Source organism: Protopterus annectens, chromosome 4.part0 (assembly GCF_019279795.1).
Source record: "Protopterus annectens isolate FY-2018-M chromosome 4.part0, PAN1.0, whole genome shotgun sequence".
Lineage (NCBI taxonomy): Eukaryota > Metazoa > Chordata > Ceratodontiformes > Protopteridae > Protopterus > Protopterus annectens.
In genome coordinates this window covers 1425174746-1425195557 of record NC_056733.1, presented here as the reverse complement: position 1 = coordinate 1425195557, position 20812 = coordinate 1425174746, and the positions used below count along the sequence as shown (strand labels likewise).

Here is a 20812-nt window from a genome sequence, read left to right as displayed (position 1 = left end):
GTTATAGCACAAGAGCCAAGCAACTGAACATTAATTTTGATTGGATCTTTGACTTGACATCAGTGGTTATTTTATTTAAACTTGACAGTGGTCTTACATGTTATTCTGAAGTTCTTTATAATAAATGAGAATGAAAGTGCCAATACATTTTTTTTTTCCATTTCATGTTACTTCAGTTGAGGAGATTTCTTTGGTGCTTGTGTTTTTATACAGACAATGAGTTGTCCAGACTCCAAGTGGTCAATACCATCAAGTACACTCTACTTTACAGCATGTTGTGTGATATAGGCCTTTGCACCTGAAAAGCTGAAATAATGCATAAATCACCAGTTGACAGACAACATACAAGCAACTCATCTCATCTATATCTATCCACAAAAGGAACACTGGTTCTCTTACATTCATACCGTCTAAGGATTCAAGGATACTAGATTAATATCGGGAGACGGGAGTATACATATATCTAGTACCTCAGCTGTTAGCTCACAAGGTATCATACTAAAATCCATTTTATTACAGACTCAGGAAATCTATCTATTCATATCAGTATTACTACAAACGAGAGAAATAATGTATTACAGTAGATAAAGGAATTTACACAATGAAGTGTGCATATGATGTGGTAACTGCTTCAAAGGCTGTCATGTCAACAACAGTTTTGGAGAACTGCACGATTCAGAAGGTGTGTTACAGGCAGATAACTTCCGTCCTCTAGTTTGAATTTTTCACAGTATTGTACAAATTCCTCTATTCATTTGTTGAATATTTCACTGTACTGCAAAATCTTTTGTTTTCATAAACAGTGTATTTGGAGCTTTTCTCCTTGGGTTTCTGCTGAAAAGGGGCAAAAGCTTGCCCAGCCAGACTAACCCAGCTAACAAATGTCAAATAAAATAAAAAAATGATTCTGTAGCAGTTCCGTTTCAACTAGTGGATGATGTAAATTTAGAAAAGACCTGTAAAATGTAATCTTTAGCTATAAATTTAAATACCCACTATTCCTCATTTTCACAGAATTACAGTACTGGAAGGACACCACCTCAGCAGTTTCAACAAAAAGAAAGCAAGTCAATTATAATTTGTCAATCAGAAAACAAAGATCACTATACGACAGCTTCCTCCAATTTAACCTTCCCCAATTCTCCTAAACACAAGTTTCGGAGTCATCTTTTTACATAGAAAGAGACTGGTCTTACAAACAAGGCTTCCCTACCTTTCAGAAAGGGTAATGACTGGATTCCAGCTACTGTATCATATCTGCCCAGTATTACTATTACACAATGTTTTTTAGTGGGTGGCATTCTGTTAAAGTTAATTGCTCATTGCAAAATATGTTCAAACACACAAATGCTCAATTTTTGTCATAGGGTAATCCGAGCTGTTGGCAGCAGAGATGCAGTCCACACAGCATATCTAGATCTGGCTAAGGCGTTTGACAATTCCCCACACCAGTATAGCAAGTCAACTTTATGCTTTACATACAGAACCCATGAGGTGAGACAAGACTGCAAACCTACTAAAAGAACCTATACGGTGAGGGGGATGTGGCTGACCAGGTGTTCCAGAGAGATCAATATTGGAACCCTCTTTAATTCGGCATTTACGTCTCAAACCTACAGAATATCAACCAAGACCTAGGTCTACTGGCATCTGCTGCTGACTGCAACCTGGGAGTTGTTGGCAGGCTTCCCTCAGATGCTCAAGCCCTCCAAGAACATTTTAGTGGATTCTGTCAGTCTTTGAGCCAGACAGACCTGAATTTTTTTTGATGGCTGCTCCACTGAGGACGCAGTTGAAGATCCTAATTTCTCGAGTACTTTTTTGTAGTCTCATTGGAAGTGACCACAGGCGGTTAAGCCCCAGAAATTGCTTCCAAAATAATAGCAGGAAGTCACTTTAGAATTAACTTATTCTTACAGTCCACTATTGTTCACGGGTTAAAGCTTTTACAAACATTGCATTCTTCATTAGGATGCTCTGACCCTAAACAATAGATGCAAAGATCATGAGCATCTGAAGAAATTTTTTTTCCCCCCTCAAGAAATGGTAAGGAGGAAAAGAAAGTACCAACGATAGTATGAGAGAATATACCAATGGTGAAAAAGGGAAAGTTACAGAAAAGTGGCACATTTTTTAATTTTTAAGAAATGCAGATATCAAATGGAAAAGATACCAACAGCAGCATTGTAAAAATTCACTAAATGTACAAAAGGGGAAAAGGTTATTCTAATAAAACATTTTTAAATTCGCAAGAAAATTTAAGTGCATCTACTCATAAAAGTGGCAAATGAGATCCAAGGCAGGTTATGGGCTGGTGCATTACAGGTAGGGAGGAGCTTGAGAGTTTGTTGGCCATGAGCTGTAGTAATGGCAGTCTGATCCAAGGTTCAGATCCAAACCCAATGGCTGAGGAATGAATAAAAATTGACAGATGCATTTACCTTTTTCTGTCAGTTTAAAAGTCATGTAAAGTAACTCTAATACGTGTTTTTCTTTTCTGGGACTGGCAGTGTTTTAAAGTGCTTTTTACGTTTTTATTTCTTCTACATAAAAACACACACCTTGTTGGCTGGTAATGTTTATCAGCATTTGCTGCTAGTCATTCACTAGACAGAGGCAGCACTTTTGCCCTGACCATGGACAAGACTGTTTTTGTGGGCCCAGTAAACAGTCTGCCACCACAGCAAGCTAGCAATTTATCTCAGCCACAGGTGGTTGACTCTGTGGTCAAGTCTCAAACCACTTTTACCCCAGATCCCTCTGGTAGAGTTCCTGCACTGTAATTAGTAACATGGTTGGCCCCATTTTTTTCTTGTCAAACAGAAAAGCAAGCATGTAACTACTCCTCAAATGTCTATGGATAGGAGTAGCTTACTGGGGCTGGCTCAGGATTTAAATTCAGGCTACTGATCTTGGTTGTAAAGTAGTTTCTGGTAAAAGAGGAATTCCTCTTTTCCTGAAGAGATTCCAGACTGTGAACCTGAACAGGAAGCTGCAGGGACAGATACAAGTTTCTCTTCAGATTTCTGATTTAGACTCAGATGAGAGCTCAACTCTGATTCTCCATCAGGAGAATTCTCCGACTATTGCTAGAATGTGCAAGTGTTTTCCATGGGAGAACAGAAAATACTATGAGAATTGTTATAGAAGGAATTTCCAGAACCTGCACCCATTCCTCCTGTTAGGTCTGCTTTAGAGGATGTGTCACTGCCTGCAATTTTCCTGACAGCCAGTTGCCCCTAAAAGGCAGCTAGGATGTATACAGTCTTACCTTTTTGTACACCAATCCCAAACATGACCCACCAGCTATGGCTTTATTCGATCCCACTGCTGCTAAGCACTTAGGTAATGGAGGAAAAAAGTGTCCCTCTGCAACTTTGATTCTCAGAATTTTGAATTACCATGTTCGTATGTTAGTTTGTTCTGCCAAACTCTGAAAAGTATGAGGAATGTTTTATCTGCAGATTCTTGCGACGAAAAATGATGCTTCTATTGCACAGGTCCCTACTAACTTGAGTGTATGACTCTGTTGATACAAGGACTGTGGCCGCTGGTAGTGTTTTGAGCAAGTTTGCATGGCTGCATTCTCAGGACCTCACAGAGGTTATAAATAGGACTATAAATTCTCCCTTGAACAGAGATTTAGTCTCTAGTCCCTCTGTTGCAAAAGTGAGAATATGTGCTGAAAGGGGCAAGCTGATCAAAGGAATATTTTCAGCCCCACCTTTTCCAAACTGTCCAAGGGATTTTCTAGCTCCTCAAAGTTTGGAAAAAAAAAAAAAAAAAAAAGTCTTGACAATCCAGGCAAATAAACGTTTAAGAAAAAATGGCCAAGGAATTAAAAAAGGGCTCAGACCTCACTAAACCAATGACAGTCCAATAAGTCTAAATGACTACTGGAAAGATCTTGTGCCCCCCCCCCCCCTTCCAACACACACTTGGGCCTCTTCTCACATCTAGAAAGTCTGAATTTCAATTTTTTTCTCCTTAGCAACAGATATTTTCAGAGCGCAATTGACTGAAACATTTATCAAGGTTACAGATGGCAGTGGAGTAAACCACTCCTTTCTTCCTACAGACACTGGACCCATCCCAGTTTGGCTTTAAGGGAAGGTCTTGCCTACTTAACCTGGTAGACTTTTGTGACTGTCACCATGGCTATGGATGAAGGGAAAACTATGCATACCTCCTACCTTGACTTGAGCAAGGCATTCAATGCAACACCCCACTGAGGTATGGTTGACAAACCATCAGAATAAGGCAGAAATCCCTATGCAACTTGCTGGAGCCAGGCTGGCTCACAGATCAGACCCAAGAAGTCGGGATTAGTAAAACCACCACCACCAAGATACTGGCTCTGCGTTACACCCACTCCTGTTTGGCATCCACTTCTCAGAAGTCAATGCTAACATAGCTCACCAAGTTCACAGATTACTGTAAATTGGGGGCCATCAGATCTCCCCCCACACCACCACATTCTACAAGAGTAACACAAACTGACTGGTGCAAAAGCCATAGATTAAAACTCAATACAAAGAAATGCATTAAAGTGACCAAGAAAATCATACCAAAACAGAGTCAGTGGCATCAGGGGTCATAAGGACATTTCAAAATGCCTTTTTTTGGCTGAAAAAGATACTGAACACAAAAGTAATAGTATCTGTAAGAGGGAAATTAGTAATTAAAATGGATCATAAAGCTCCAGTGGGAACTTAGAAATTTTTCAAGCACACAATTCTGACGGTCAGCGTGGAGGAGGAATACATTTTTATGAAACTTATCCAAAACCATTACCCAGTTTCTCAGAAGGGGAAAGGTTGGCAGCCGAAAGAAGCTCGGTAGAAGCTGACTGAAAATTACTGCTGGATCTGCCCTAGGGTTATAAAAATGAAAACATATGGGACTGGGGCACTTTATACAACTTTTTTTTTGGTAGGAGCAGACAACCCAAAACGAGAAGTTATCAAAAAGGTTGGCAAAACAGGGAGAACACGTGCAGACTGAGAAGACGACCAGTAAGAGCCCAATATGTTTGTGGAGATTCAGACATGTTAGTTCCTACTGAAATGTCCATCACATTAGCAGCAATATTTGAAGAAGAACATTCAGGTTGACATTTTATGGAAAGGCTTTCTTCAGAATCTCCAAAATGTAGTGGCAGAATTGGAGCACACTGTCTCAGGCTAACTGCTGACATTCATTCTGGGAATCCACATCAGAATTTTCTTCCTCGTCTGGAGGAGGAAGACTTATCGCGCAATTCTTTATGGCTTCCAATCAGCCAAACCCAGACAGTTACCTATTCTAGATAATAGAGGACAAATGCCTGGACTTTAGCAGACTCCTCCATAAAAACAGTGGGTGGTAGACTGGCCCTACCCAAGGGAAAGGAGCCCCTCAGAGAAGGTTAGCAAAAAAGCATTGGCTGGTACCTTCCCCCACAGCCTGCAGTGGTGGTTCCCCCTTCCTTGGTAAGGGAGAAGATGTCAGACTCCTGGTCCATAGTGGTATCAAAAGGAATACCACCAGAGGCGCCTGGAGAAATACACGAGTGGTCTGAAGAATCGATGGCCACAGCACAGTTACCCATCAGCGGCTGAAGCAAAGAGGAAGCTGCCCTGAAGACAGTTTCCCCTTCAGGAAGAAGTGAAAGCTTTGACGGGACTCTGGTCCCTGCTCTAATTGCGAGTGGAATTTCTCACAGATCTCCAAGCAGAGATCTTTGAAACCTCCAGACTTGAAGGTAAAGGTAGTTACTGAGGTAAACAGCATTTTCAGTCGAGCTCTAAACACACAATGGCCCCAAGCCCCTAAAAACAATCTGTAAGAGTATACTTAAAAGCCTATTAAAGTTCATAATAGTTAGGGACTTAGGACCAGCTTACAGCACAGATGGCGTCTAAAAAAATGAAAGATCTCCCTGTCCAATCAAGTATAAGCTAAACAGAAAATAGTTATGTTTTAGAAGAAAAGATTTTACACACAAATTCCAGCACAGAAGCCAGTCCCTCCAATAAAAATGGAGCTCCAAGATAGTTTTCTAGTGACAAGTATTTCAACAGGTAGAAATGCACCAAAGCCCATCAAGGACACTCTTCAGAGGCAAGATAGTATTTGTGTCCTTGTCGCTTGCTTTTCTCTGCATACTGCATGCATATCAGTGACCGTAATCTAATGATAAACATTTACACATCCACCCAAGTATTTCTGAACATTTATGCTCTCCAAAATATTCATAGAGCATAAAACATATGCAACCCCAGGAACAGTTTGCAATCTGTGTCTTCTCTATAAAGAAGTGCCTTACCCTTAGCCTTCTTAAAAAGCTACCATCTCCATCTCTCTTTTTCTGATGTTTGCCACTCATGTACACCATCTTGATTTCCTTTGGAGGTAACTTCACGTGTCACTTCTTAAATACATTATAAAAATTCTGTAACTGTTGCCATTGCCTACCATATTTCTATACTGTTAGACGTCATCCCCAAGAAATGAAAATAGCCACCCTTTTGAAACTACCCAACCTTTATTTTTCTCATCTCCTACCAACTTTAATACTCGGATGTAATAAAGGAGGACCACTGTCTATGGCGCAACTCTAATCCTTTCTTATTGGGGGAGTAGCAGGTCCAGCATATTAAAACACACTCATTTTCACTTCTACTTAAACCCTCTCTCTACAAACATTGAATGAATCCCTACCACATGTACCTGAAGTTACTACCTTCCAATTTAAAAAAGGAAGAACTTTTATAACTACATCTCTTTTCACTTTGCTCATCTCATGTTCCTGCTTAAAAACTTTTTTCATCCTCTATCCTTGGATCTGGTGACCTGAAATCTATGGTTACCCAGTTATCCTGCCCAAGTGTTACTCTCCGCTCAAATACCTGTACTCACCTGCCTTCTACATCACTTACTGCACATTCTTCCATCTGTCTTGAACAAATACCCTAACCACACACAGTTTTAAACTTGGAGGTGGCAGCAGACACTACCACAGTAAACTGTTAACCAGCACCCATGGGGATTGGTAGATGCCAAATATATGTAGTTTCTGGTTGTCTGATAGTTACTATTAAAAATAGGCCTGGCTAATACAGTACCCTACACTATTTGTTTAGTTTGACTTGTTCTCAAGTTGGGGAGAGGGAATTTATTCCCAGCTTCTTTTTTTTAAAAAAAAAAAAATGTAAGGTATGTTTCTGAGGGGGGGAAACAAAGTGCAACACATGAAAATTGTACTGTACTTTGATATTCTTTTGCCAGGTGCTTGAGAATGCAGGTTGCTTGAGTTCTGGTAAACTGAGACTTTACTGTGCATTACATAAAACTTCATTTAAGCATATTCGTACTTGCCGTTTGCAGTTATACCTCATTAATGAGAGCTAAAACACACAAACCACAAAAGGCTGACAGTTGCAAAGATACTGTTTTATTGACAAATACAATGGTAATAAATACATTTACGTAATTCAGACAGATGTCTTATGGATGAAGAAATGATTATCAAGTTAATTTACTGGTCATTTTCATAAAGAGCTGGGTTCTTCCTTTTGCCTAGCTCATGCTCGTGAGTTCCCCAAGAATAAACGAGATACGCCAAAATAAAAGCTAGAACACAAAAAAAAATGTAGATTGTGAACCTATGCAATTTATACCTTTAAAACAAGCACAGCATATCTTACTAAACAAGAAAGGAGCCCCACAGATAAACTAAAAATTGAAAACTGCTAACTGCAACAGTTAACTTCATATTAAGGAAACTCCATGCATTACACTGACAATAACCAAGTAAATAAAAGCTGTCACTGAAAAGACTGACAGCACCAGAACCCATTTTCAGCACAGGCCCAGGGAGAAATGTTCCAGGTGCATGTCTTTGGAATGTGGGAGAACTGCAGCACCTGGAAGAAAGCCACGCAAACAGAGAGGACCTGCAGACTCCACAGCAGAGAACTGCACTGAAAATCTCTTGCTGTGAGACAAGAGTGACTGCTGCACCACTGCAACCCCAAGCAAGTTAAATATGCCAAGTTTTAATCATGGATGACAAAACTAGACCCCCAAATGATAAGCGCACTATCGCAGTCAGACCATGATGTACAACAGAGTTGGCAGGTCAGCAAAAATTAGAAGTTATGTACTTACCATAACGTTCCATCTGAGTAGGTGGATTCATTTGTCTGCAACCTGTGGGTATGGATCAGATATCGGATCCGAACCGGCATGGTTTATCCAGCTATGGATTCGAGCTCCTAGCTCCTTCCCTCATCCATAATGCCCTGCTCTCCCTACATGACCTCAGATAGAGTTTGCCCTGTACCAAATACCCTAAACAAAGGGTAACACGTTCTATGCAGGAAACTGACAAGGCCAGGGGGATAGGAGGGCGGGATGGTTGCAGACAAATGAATCCACCTACTCAGATGGAACGTTATGGTAAGTACATAACTTCTAAATCTGAAGTAGGAGAATTCATTTGTCAGCAACCTGTGGGACAGAGTCCCCAGCTACCAGAGTCTTGGGCGGCCATCATGGAAGGATATTCCGGACACATGAGCCAAAGGATGCTCTACCTCTAGATGTGATATCCAGCTTGTAATGAGAAATAAAGGTATGAGATGAAGCCCAAGTGGCTGCTGAACAAATATCATCCAGAAAAACCCTAGCCCTAAAGGCCGCTGAGGTAGAAACAGACCGAGTGGAATGGGCATGGACTCCTTCTGGTGCGGACCTCCCAGAAGCTTGGTAAGCTAATATGATACACTGTGAAATCCAGCGTGACAAGGAGACTTTGGAGATTGGTTTCCCCAGACTAAATTTGGCAAATGAAATGAACAACTGGTCGGATTGCCTATGACCAGCTGTCCTGTTGAGATAAAAACGAAGCTGCCTATGAACATCCAAGGAATGCAGCTTGTATTCACCCTTGTTCTGATATTTAGGGAAGAAAACAGGGTGGTTGATGGACTGATTAATATTCGCTTCCGAAGCTACCTTAGGAAGAAAAGAGGGATTAGTCCTGAGGCACACCCGGTCCGGATGGAAGACCAAGTACGGCAGTTTCATGGAAGGTCCGGATGGAAAACCAAGTACGGCGGTTTCATGGAAAGAGCTTGAAGTTCAGAAACTCTCCTAGCTGAAGTAATGGCTACTAAAAATGCAGTCTTAAGAGACAAGCATTTTAGATCTACTGTGGCCGCAGGTTCGAAGGGGGGAGCGGTCAAGGCCTGAAGAACTAAAAAAAGATCCCACGGTGGAACCGTCTCCTTGACAGGGGGTCTAAGCAGAAAGGTACCTTTTAGAAAGATTTTACATAACTTGGCCGACATAAGAGGCCTAGCGTCATGACCAACATGGTAGTGAGAAATGGCCGCCAGCTGAACTTTGACCGTGGAACTACTGGCGCCATCATTAGAGAGAGAAGTAAGGAAGTCAAGAACCAAAGGCAGGGGGACCGTGAAGGGATCCAGACCTTGCCGCTCCGCCCAAATGGAGAAGCGCTTCCATTTACTGCGGTAAACTTTCCTGGTAGAAGGTTTGTGAGCCGCTACCAGAATGGCCTTAACTGGGGACGAGATACCGGGAGTCCTGATTAGGAGTGGAACTGGAGCAGCCAAGCAGTCCGCTTCAAGTTGTCCAGGTTTGGAATTGGTAGGTTCGACGGGTGTGAAATCAGATCCGGAATGGGATCTAGAATCCAAGGTGGATTCACTGAATGAGACCTCAGGTAAGGGAACCAGATCTGTCTAGGCCAGAATGGGGCTATGAGGATCATCCTGCTCCCCAACCGGGAGGCTTTCTGGAGTACCTGGAGCATCAGAGGCAGAGGGGGGTATGCATAAAGAAGTCCGGAAGGCCAAGCATGCACCAGAGCGTCTCGGGGGAAATCCCCCGGAGGTGGGATTAGAGTGAAAAACCTGTCGCACTTGGTATTTAAGGGAGAAGCAAAGAGATCGCAACAAGGAGTCCACCATTGTGCGAAGATCCGTTTTGCTACTTGAGCATTGAGAGACCACTCGTACGGGGAGAGAATGGTGCGACTGAGTTTGTCCGCAAGGATGGACCGGCCCGGAATATGCGTTGCGATGAGAAAGCGGTTGGAGGCGATCGCCCATTCCCACACTCTCATGGCTTCTCGACATAAGGGTTTAAGACCTGGTTCCCCCCTGTTTGTTGATGTACCAGACCATCGACATGTTGTCTGATTGAATCGCAATTGTTCCCAGGGGAAGAAAGGCTTGGAGTGCTTGCAACGCCAAGAGCACAGCTCTCATCTCCAGAACATTGATATGCAGGGAGGTCTCTGAATCGTTCCACGTGCCTTGGACCGTCCGGCCCGCAAAGTGCCCCCCCCCACCCAAGGTGGGAGGCGTCCGTGGTCACTGTGGCAAGAGGGGGAGATCCGGGGAGTGGAGCCACCACAAGAGAGACCGCTTGCAAGCCTTGCTGATTGCAATGGGATGATGTAGGGGGTGAGAAAGATATGACCATTGTACTTGAAGTGTCCAGTGAAGTACCCGCATGTTCAAGCGGGCGAGTGGAAGAAGAGAAATCGCTGCCGCCATAGAGCCTAGTGCCCTCAGGACCAATTCCGCTGGAACAGAGTTTGAGTGGAGGATGGTCCGCACCTGGAGTCGCAGATTCCGAATTCTGTCGGTTGTGAGAAAGGCCCTTGAATTCCTCGTGTCTAATCTGGCTCCTATGAATTCTATTAACAGAGTAGGGGCCAGGTTGGACTTTCCTACGTTTATCGTGATGCCTAGCCGGGGAGCTAGGCGAAGAAAGGAATCTCTTGCTAAGGAAAGTAGATGCCTTGTCGGGGCGGTGAGAAGCCAGTCGTCCAGGTACGGAAAGACCTGCACCCCCTGAAGTCTCAGGGGGGCCGCAACCACTGCTAATACTTTGGTGAACACCCTGGGGGCTGTGGTGAGACCAAAGGGAAGGACCCTGAACTGGTAGTGACTGGCTCCCAGCCGGAAGCGAAGAAACCTCCTGGATCGTCTGTCCATTAGTATGTGGTAGTATGCATCCTTGAGGTCTATGGAGCACATCCAGTGATTTTCTCCCAGAAGGGGGAGGATAGATTGTAAGGTGACCATTCGGAACTTCTCCTTGGGAACTGCCAGGTTTAATAGGGACAGGTCCAGGATGGGTCTCAGGTCCCCAGTCTTTTTTGGCACTAAAAAGAACCTGGAGTAGAACCGTGACCAGAGCTGGTCTGGGGTGACGGGCTGGATGGCTCTTTTCCTCAGCAGATAGCCAATTTCTGCTGAGGCTGCCTCCCTCTGATCGGGTGGAACGTCGGGGAGGGATTTTAGTTTTGGGACATGAAGAAAAGGGATTTTGTATCCTCTGGATATAATTTGGAAGACCCAGCAGTCTGATGTATGGACTCCCATGCCGCTAGGTGCTCCGAAAAACATCCCCCGACTGCCTCCAGAGTGGAGCAGTTGGGCAACCCCTCAGGGTTGCTGCGCGGGCCGTTCAGAGAAAGGTTCTCTGGACCCAAAATTCCTGGGAGCCCCTCTGCCCCTAGGGCGGCGTCCTCCCCGTCCTCCTCTGTCACGGAAGGACTGGTTGTCCGGAGCGGGTTGGGATTGCTGCGACTTCCGGAACCACATCTTCTTCTGGCCCTTTTGGTTCCTAGAGTAGGACCTCTGGGGCACTGAGAAGCGGACTCCCGACAGCATCTTCCTGTCCTTCTCGCTCTGGACCAAGGCGTCACAAACCGTCTTGCCAAAAAGGGCAGAACCATCAAAAGGAGCGTTCGGGAATGACGCCTTGAAGGGCTCCGTGAAATCGCAATGGCGGAGCCAGGCCTGGCGTCTCGTGACTAGGCCCACTCCTGCAGCTCTAGCGGCTCCCTCTGTAGCATGGGAAAGCAACCGCATAGAGGTACTGGTCACGGAACGGAGAGTGGCCATACAGGTGGAGTGCAAAAGTTTGTCCTCCTCCGACATGGACTCTGGGGGGGATGCAGCGTATTCTTTGATAAGATCGCTCTGCATCCTAATGACATGTGCCAGGTAGTTGAGCGCCCTCACTGAGAAGGTCGCTGAACTAAACATACGCTTCCCCAAGCAGTCCATCATCTGAGACTCCTTGCTTGGAGGATGGACTGAGGGACTCTTGAGCGAGTTCCCTCTTGGTGGCTGCTGCCATCAACATGGCATCTACCGGGGGTCCCTTACTCCAGTGGGACAGTCAGCAGGGGGGGCTGAGAATCCTGTCCAGCCTCTTGGGGATTGGCTCCACGGTGTCCGGTTCCTTCCATGCCCTGGTGGTAATGAGGTCCACCAGGGGGTCGGCAGGAGGGGAGACCCAAGAGGTAGACGGGCCCGCTTCAAATGCCTCCAAGAACACAGACTCGTCCGAGGAAGACTTTGGGGCAGACCACCCACCTCTTATACAAAGCATTTCCATGATGTCTCCAAAGGAGACATCCTCAGGGGGTGATCTTGGGGAGCCTTCCCCTTCCTCCAAGTCCGTGTCTTCAGTCAAAGACTCGGGGGAGTCTATGTGCCTCCTCTTACACGTGTGCTTGTGAGGTGCTTCCTCGGGGGGGCTGTCCGAGGAGCCCTCGCAAGCTGTGTCTAGTTCCAAAGGAACTGCTTGGGGCAGTGAAGCGGGCTGTCCCAGTGGCCGGGTGATGGAAGCCTGACCCAGAGCAGATGGAGTGCGGGACGGAGCCGAAGCAAGGACCGGGGGTCCAGATGCCCTCAACAGAGCCCTCTCCACTACATCAAAAGCCAAAGGGGAGCCGGCCTCGACCAAAGGATCCAACAGTCGTCTCCTCCTCGGATCCGAGGAGTGGATCGGAGCCGGCGCTGAGCCCCTCGGATCAGAGGGACCAGTGCGCTCCGACACTGACGGCGCCGAAGGCACACTGAGTCCCTCGGATCCGAAGCTCGGGCCAAGGCTCCGAGAGGTCGGATCAGACACACTCGAGGGCAGGGTCGGATCCGAAGTACCTAGTACTGTCGGCGCCGGCCCACCCCCGGCTCCTAAGCTGCCCGGCTCAGAGTGCTCCGAGCCCGGGTAGCGGGTTGGAGAAGGAGCTATGGGCTTGAAAAAAGGGGTCGAGCTCCCCCCGGGGGGGGGGGGGCAGGACCACTCCCATCTGCATCTGGGCCTGGATGAACCTTCGCATCATCCGGTCCAGATCAGCGTCAGAGAGACTATAGGTCGATCTCGAAGAGGCTACCGAGGTAGGCCTTGAGTACCGCCTCGATAGCCTCGAAGGAGATCGGGTCTCCTCCTCCTCTGGCCCCGGTGAAAAAGAAGGGGGCTGGAGCCCGAGAAGGAGGAGATCCAGCAGCCAGAGAGGCCTGAGGAGAAGCCCGCTTAGCCGGCGGGGCCGAGACGGAGGTCTCGGCCCGCCGCTTGTGGTGCTTCTCTCTCCGGTCCTTCTTCCTGGCTTCCCTCTCCTCCGAACCCATAGAGGGAGTTTGAATCCCGGGAGGAGGAGGGGGAGCAGGCACGGCAGGAACCGCCGGAGCGGTAACTACAAACGAGGCGGAGGCCGAAGCAGAGTACGGGGCAAAAGGCCCGCCAAGACCAACTTCGACTTCAGCTCCTTCAATGCCCTGGGGTTGAACCCTGCACAGATTGAACACCCAGAGGTGAGGTGTTCAACCCCAAGGCATCGAACGCACCGAGTGTGGCCATCAGCAGGGGATAGCTTATGGCCACACTCTGAGCATTTTGAAAATATCGCCTTTGGGGCCTCAGACATTTTTTTTTTTTTTTAAACTAAAGAAAGTTAAAGTAAATTAACTTAAAATAACCACTCACACAGAAGGCCCCAAAGAAACCACAAGCACACAGCTACGTACCAGCGAGGGGAGGGATACTAAAAATTAACCAAATTAACTAAAAACCATCTCAAAAGAGGGAAAACCTACAACTTTCACACAAATATATAATTTTCTGACAGAAAATGTATATAGAAACACCAAAAAACCACTTAGCTGACAGGAGCTCAAAATCCAGCTGTCACCATGAACGCGGCAAACTAGATCTGAGGTCATGTAGGGAGAGCAGGGCATTATGGGTGAGGGGAGGAGCTAGGAGCTCGGATCCATAGCTGGATAAACCATGCCGGTTCAGATCCGATATCGGATCCATACCCACAGGTTGCTGACAAATGAATTCTCCTACTTCAGATCAACTTTTTACGCCAATTTTAATTAAATGCATTAGGTACCACCTTAAATGCAGACCTCTTTATTCCAGGACCTAAAATCCATATCTTCATTTATGAAACTTTAAAACAAGAAATCTCAATATATCAGACTAGAAACAGAGCTTTACTTGGGTAACCTGAAAATCTGTAGGAAATGGACCCCAGGGTTCTGTGCTGGGACCTCTCCTGTTTGGCATCTACTTTTCTGAAGTAAATGTCAATACCAAAGGGCTCTGATTAAGTTTGCAGACTGCAAGCTAGCAGTCATTGAATCACCAAGTTGAATCACCAAGTCATTTAGCCACCCTGTAGGCAGGTTAGAGTCACTGGTGCCAAAATCATAGACTGCAACTAAATGCCAAAAAATGCACTACTGTATCCTTTGGGAAGTCAGCTACCCTAGGGAACTACTACACCGGCAATATGCCCCTAATAGTTACTCAGTTGTCAATTGGGAACTTATGTGGATGGTGACATAACTTCTGACCGACATGTGTCAATTGTTGCAAGTCTTTTTATAATTCACAGCTTATAAACAAGGGAATTATGTCTATAGGGATGCTGTCGTCCCATTTTACTCCACCCTTATTAGACCAATCATTAAATATAATGCCCCCACTGGCATGCATATGTCCAGACATATGCAACAACTAGAAATCCCATAGAGATAGGGTTAAGCAAGATGCCCTACATGAATCAACTCAAAAGTCCTGTCACTATACTCCGCATCGTACAGACTGCAGTGTCTAGCATACAAAGCATCCTCCACCTCAGTACGGACGGACCCGCTGCACATTAGAAAGTCAATCATCCGAAATACTGTCCAGGGATCTAAACCTCTTTTGCAATAACAAAACCATTTGGTGGGACAGGCACATCTCACAAAGGATACTGCTGCTGTGGAACGGACTCCACGTAAAACAAAGTTAATCTTTAACTTAGACCTACGGATGGGGAAAATCTACCACTGGACTACTGTCTGTACTACTAATGGACAGAAGCAGCTCCTAAATAATTTCAGACGACCTATGCATGGGGCAATCTATGGTATGATCCTAATTACTCATTACAGATAATATACAATTAGCATTGGTAAGCCCAATCTATAACCAAATGGGGTATGTTACTTCAAAGCACAAAAAAGGGGAAATTAGCTAGGCTTAAAATGGCCCACAAGGGCAGCTAGCAGAGTACTTGCCTACGAATCTATGAAAGATGCGGCTTCCCTGATGGCTACAGCAGTTCACCCAAACCTCGCTGTACAGGCGAGCTTTGATCAGATTAAGAACAGAATACTGCCTTTTTTGTTTTGAAAGCAGTCATCAACACAACTTTAAAGGTTTAAAGCTCACTTCTGCAGAATGGGGTGTTCCAACTCACACTGTGCCAATTAAGAGCTACAGAGCACACTGGACTCTACCAACCAATCCTTCTGTGCAACACTGACTACACATGCGTCATATTCATATGCTCAATGAATCAACCTGTCAGAGCTTGTACTTCTGAAGCCCTTTTAACTACTTTAAGTACAGCAGCTACTTGTATCAAGAGATGTAAAAAATGTGAAAATCCTGCCACCCTAACATGAGCCCTCAAGGTCTGTCATAGCTACAATAGCTTGATGTTAACAGAAAGAATTGACAAAATTGTGAAAGGAAAAATGGTACAGATGTGGTTGTTATAAACACCAAGCCATTTTACTTCCCTCATTCTTCCTTCATATGGACCATTCGCATAAGTACTGCGATTACATCACATCACCTATTCCCACTACCAAAGTAATAGCATAATACAGCAGCAGCATCACATCACATCACAATTCAGGAATCATGGACCCAGCTTGGATTCGTAGTGAGCTTCATACTTTCAGGTTGTCTAAAAAACTTCTGTCCTTCATTACAAGGTACCCAAGATGTCACATGTAAAACTAACCAGCTCCAAAGCAATGCAGTGCAAGCCTGCCATTCAAAAGGGAGCATCTCCCGACATCCACGTCAAGGGGGACTCAAAGGTCTCCAATGAAACTACTAAAACTTTAATAAGTTTTCTACACAGTTTTAACTCCATCACAGATTTATCAAAAAAGGGCATCACTGAAGGCCAGCTCTACCTCGCAATAATCACTGCATTGCTTTAAATTCCTAGTACACAACATTCTACAGCATCACACAAGAGGAGATTATCAATGCTTCCACCATTCAGTAACCATCCTAAGTTTACAGACTACACTGCATTACCACCAATTGACGAGCACTGTTTAACCTTCAGCATAGCCTAATAGGCAACAATGAAAAACTGTCACTGTCTACTAATTCAATAATTAGATACAAGCTTTAAGAAATGCTCCTAAAGAAATTTCAACTGTTCATTCTCACGAAGGCAATCTTAAAAGCAGCATCCATAATAGGTCTAACAACCCTTCTTGTTGCCCAGCTCTCTACAGAAGTAAACTTTCTCTGCTACTTAACACAAATGACACTACTTTCAAGACCTCAGAATCAGGGACATGTTTGCAAAGCACAAAATATGGAACAGCTTTAAACAAAACTATTTAATACTAACATACATGCACAAAAATTATGCTTTTTGTTCTTGACAAGGTCTACTTCATACCCAAACTTTCAGTGAAGAGACTCCAGCTTTCACACAAACTAAACAATTCATGTCCCAAACGAAAATGGCAAACTAGAACAGCTGGGAAAAATATACTACTACCCTCAAGTCAAATATGTTCATCCCAGCTGCTCAATGAAGCTTGAGAGCAACACCAAACCTACATGATTAAACATCCCACTTCACCATAACAGGAGTACCTTGTGAATAGCACTGCTGCTTAGCTGCATTCCCACACATCAAATGCAACTTGTACCTCCTGCCACTTCCTTAGGAATCTACCCTTTACTCAGACATGACTTCCTGGAGTCATAACAGCAGATGACGATGGCCTTACTCAAAAACTTCTATACTTGAGAAATAGCATGCCACTCAAATTCAGAGCCAGACAGACATTTAACATTTGCTGACTGCGAAAGTTAGACTACAACAGACCTCATTTTAAACAGAGGCCCGGGAAAAAAGACTAGATCATTTCAAAGATGTCTGGAGTGAATTCCTTTCATAAACTATGAAATATAGGAATATGCAATACTTTAAAACCCAACTTCACAAATACCAAGTCACTGGTTTCCTGTAGGACACTTCATATCGCTACACAATGTACCCTTATTACTCTAAGGGCTTTGAAGAGAAACTTCAAAACATTTACCTTTACCTCGGTACATGTTTACATCACAACACTGACATGCTTCTGGTAACATTGTTCCTTTTATCTCTAAAGACAGCTGAAGGCTACATGTTTTTGCTTTCAGCTCACTGTTTTGAAAATGCTGCATCTCGTCAATTTCCAAAGTCCACCGTGACCTTATTCCATCCTAATCTCAAGCGATTCTCACTCCCGCTCTTCTGAACACCTTCTTGTAAGATCCCTGCAAAGCTCCATTTTTAAATTTTGCTTTAGAGGTCTTAATAGCTTTTTAAAGAAATCACCATTACCACCCCTTTCCTAACTTTTATACATAGAGGTGGGGTGTTTTGTCAACTGCCACCATTTCTCTATTCAATGTCACTTTCCTGCCTTAACTCATGCTAGACTGTCACAGGTTCTCACAAAACCACCCGCCTTTTTGTTGGACGCCCTCATCCTGTCTCAAATCTTTGAGGAAATCAAGAAAGTTGACAAATTCTCAAATATCTGCATATCAGAAGAGACATAATGCAATTTAGAATATACAAATTCTACTACTTTATATGCATAAATTTAGTTGGAGCTTTTCTTCGTAGGCCCCCCTCTGAAAACATGTTCTTGCCTAGTCAGATTTTCCTGGTAAATAAATATCAAACAGATTTTTTTTGAATCAAATGACAAAAACTTAATATCCAAACAGTAACTAAAAAGACAGGATCACTAACTATATGAACTATTACAGCAAACGTCTCAAAGCAACATTTTAGGATACTCTGCGACAATATGCATTCAACTAGTGGTTCTATCTGTGAAGACACTTGCAAAACTAAACGGGGAAAAAGGGTCTACTGACAAAAATCTTTCTTCATGAAAAATATGATTTGTACTTATGTAATAAGTGTTTGAAGCTACTACTGTGTTCTACATAGTTTTCCAAAACTGAACACAGATACAAAGAAAACCAGGCATAGTGCAAGCTCTCAGTGCAGAAACAAACACGTATAAACATACGGATATAGCATTTGTGTATAAAAAGGTGCTACTTTGGTCCCTTTTCAGATTTCTCCATAAAGAACATAAAGCAATAATGTTATAATCAGTTACAAAACGGAATCTTACGCTACCTTTGCATATCTCCGTGCAACAGTACTATGAATTTAGCCTAACCCCATTAGTTGCACAAACATCTGGCATGTCAGCTATTAGCTACATTATATTTTTAGTGCCAACACAAGAAGTTACACATACATTCTGGAAACTAGTTTCATCCAGATTTGAGCAGAATTCAAAATAGCCTCCAAAAGAGCAACAAGGTATAGTGCTAGACTGACAACAGCCCTCCAAAACTCTGGATTTGCTACAGAGTACAAACCCATATATTGCTTCCCCAAAGGCAATTCACAATTAAACAAATTCTGAAAATTCTAGTGCGATACCTGGATACAAAATACACTTAGCAATGCCATTTTACACCTAAAAGATTTCAAAGCATTTCAATATTAAATGAACCAGCAAAACACCATGGTCTCCACTCTGTCATCTTCTTTGACTTGGCTACAAAATGGTGCGTGTGTTGATGTGACTTTCTCTGTGGATTAAACAAAAACTACCCATAAGCAGATTCACAGAAACTGGGCCATAACTACAGAATGTACTGCAATACACATTTAATTATCGATACTGAATTATCAGTGAAGCATTCCACACACTTCTAGATTACCACTCAACAGAATGGGATGTACACAGAATTTCTGCACCAGAAACTTATGAGCAGAGAGACAGGGTATTGCCATTTAGACAATGGGAAGCAAACAGAAGACCGTTTGGTTTTGGGAGACATCAGGGACTGTGTAAGAACGCAAACAGCTTCTTTCAGGCAAATATAGAATCAAAAACTGTGATGCAATTATAGCCAGACTGCAGAGGGGCAGGGTACTAAGTTTGTACTACAGACTTGGGTTGAAATAACTGTGCATGCTCAGTCACAGCAGAAGACTACACAAAGGGATAAGGATAACTGCTATATTAATTCCTTCTGGGTACAAATAAAAAAAAAAAAAAAAAAAAAAAAAAAAAAAAAAAAAGTATTGTGTTGCAGTCACAGCAACCCCTGGATAAACTGAAGAAGTTTCTGGGAAGTAAACCATTATGCAACGTAACAGTTACTTGGGAAAATGGTGAAAATGTGTTCGATCTCTACCTTGATATCAGTATCAGCGTGTGCTTTGGAAGGGATGGAATAAAGGTCACAATCATCAAAAAAAGCTCACTCATGCAGTAACATAACAATGGTGGTTCAATCACCAACCACTGAATGAAACGAAAAAAAGTAGCAGACAGCAGTAAACCCAAAACCTCCAGACAGTGAGTGGAGGGAACCATATTTAAAAAACAGAACAAGCATAAAAATATCTTAAGGAATACTTCATGGAACCCCTAACCTGGCAACTGATCAAGGCCATGCCTAAAAACCAGTTCCTTTAAATTGAACTGTGTGCACAAGCACTCCTACGATGGGGCTGAGTAGCAATGTTGCTCATGCAGATGAACAGCAGTCCTGTAATGCAAACAAGCAAATGCAAAAATATATTCTGCACGTAACGGCTTTAATAAAATGGATGAGACAGAACTGCAATTTAACTACTAGTTAGGTAAACAGGCTGACATAACTCCTCTAAGGCCACTTTCTATGCAGAAATGTGGTGGAAGCAAAACTGCAAGGGTGTGAAAGATGAGAAAAAAACTCTGCAGACATATTTCAGGAAACAGTGACTCTGCCAGAAACTGATAAAATACAAAACACAAATCCCATTAGAAACGCATCAGCCCATGGAGTATTTATGAACAAATCTTTACGAATACCAAGCATTCTTTGATTCCAATACACACTGAAATTCTTTTGCAGGTATCAAGGTTAGTTACAATTCAAAAACTTACGAGGAGATACTCTAAAGACTTGACCCCGGAATCTTCGCCACACATTTGGAATGCCCTTGGAAAAGAAGTTAGCAAATGCTTTTTGCTCGAAAGGAGACAAGCTATATGTGATGATATGCCTGACTCTGGCCAAATTTCCAAAGTGAAGACCCATTGCTTCAGCTTCTTCTGCAATAAACAAATAAATTCATTACTGTCTACCTATGGTAAGTATCACATTACACAGGAATGCATGCCAAAAATACACACCTCCGGAAAAGAATTAAAAATAGTAACTTTGTTGCAGCCATAGCAACTAGTAAATAAACCGGAAGTCTCTGGCAAGTAAATGTGCATATATGTGTGTGTGTGTGTATATATATATATATATATATATATATATATATATATATATATATATATATATATATATATATATATATATATATATATACACACAC

The 20812-nt window shown here is 43.5% G+C and overlaps 1 protein-coding gene across 2 annotated transcripts in view; it reads right to left on the bottom strand.

Moving 5' to 3' along the window:
- Positions 1-7413: 7413 nt before the first annotated feature.
- The window catches only part of LOC122799889 (cytochrome b-c1 complex subunit 8), a 24058-nt gene continuing 10659 nt past the window's right edge, over positions 7414-20812 (bottom strand). Inside the window, exons 2-3 of one of the 2 annotated variants that reach the window (XM_044069262.1) lie at positions 20373-20537; positions 7414-7614 (exon numbers count right to left, since the gene is read on the bottom strand). In XM_044069262.1, the coding sequence (XP_043925197.1) occupies positions 7520-7614; positions 20373-20526 (249 nt within the window). In that variant the 5' untranslated portion in view covers positions 20527-20537 and the 3' untranslated portion in view covers positions 7414-7519. Of the gene's footprint in view, positions 7615-20372; positions 20541-20812 lie in introns of both variants that reach the window. The other variant, XM_044069261.1, reaches the window with a different exon arrangement.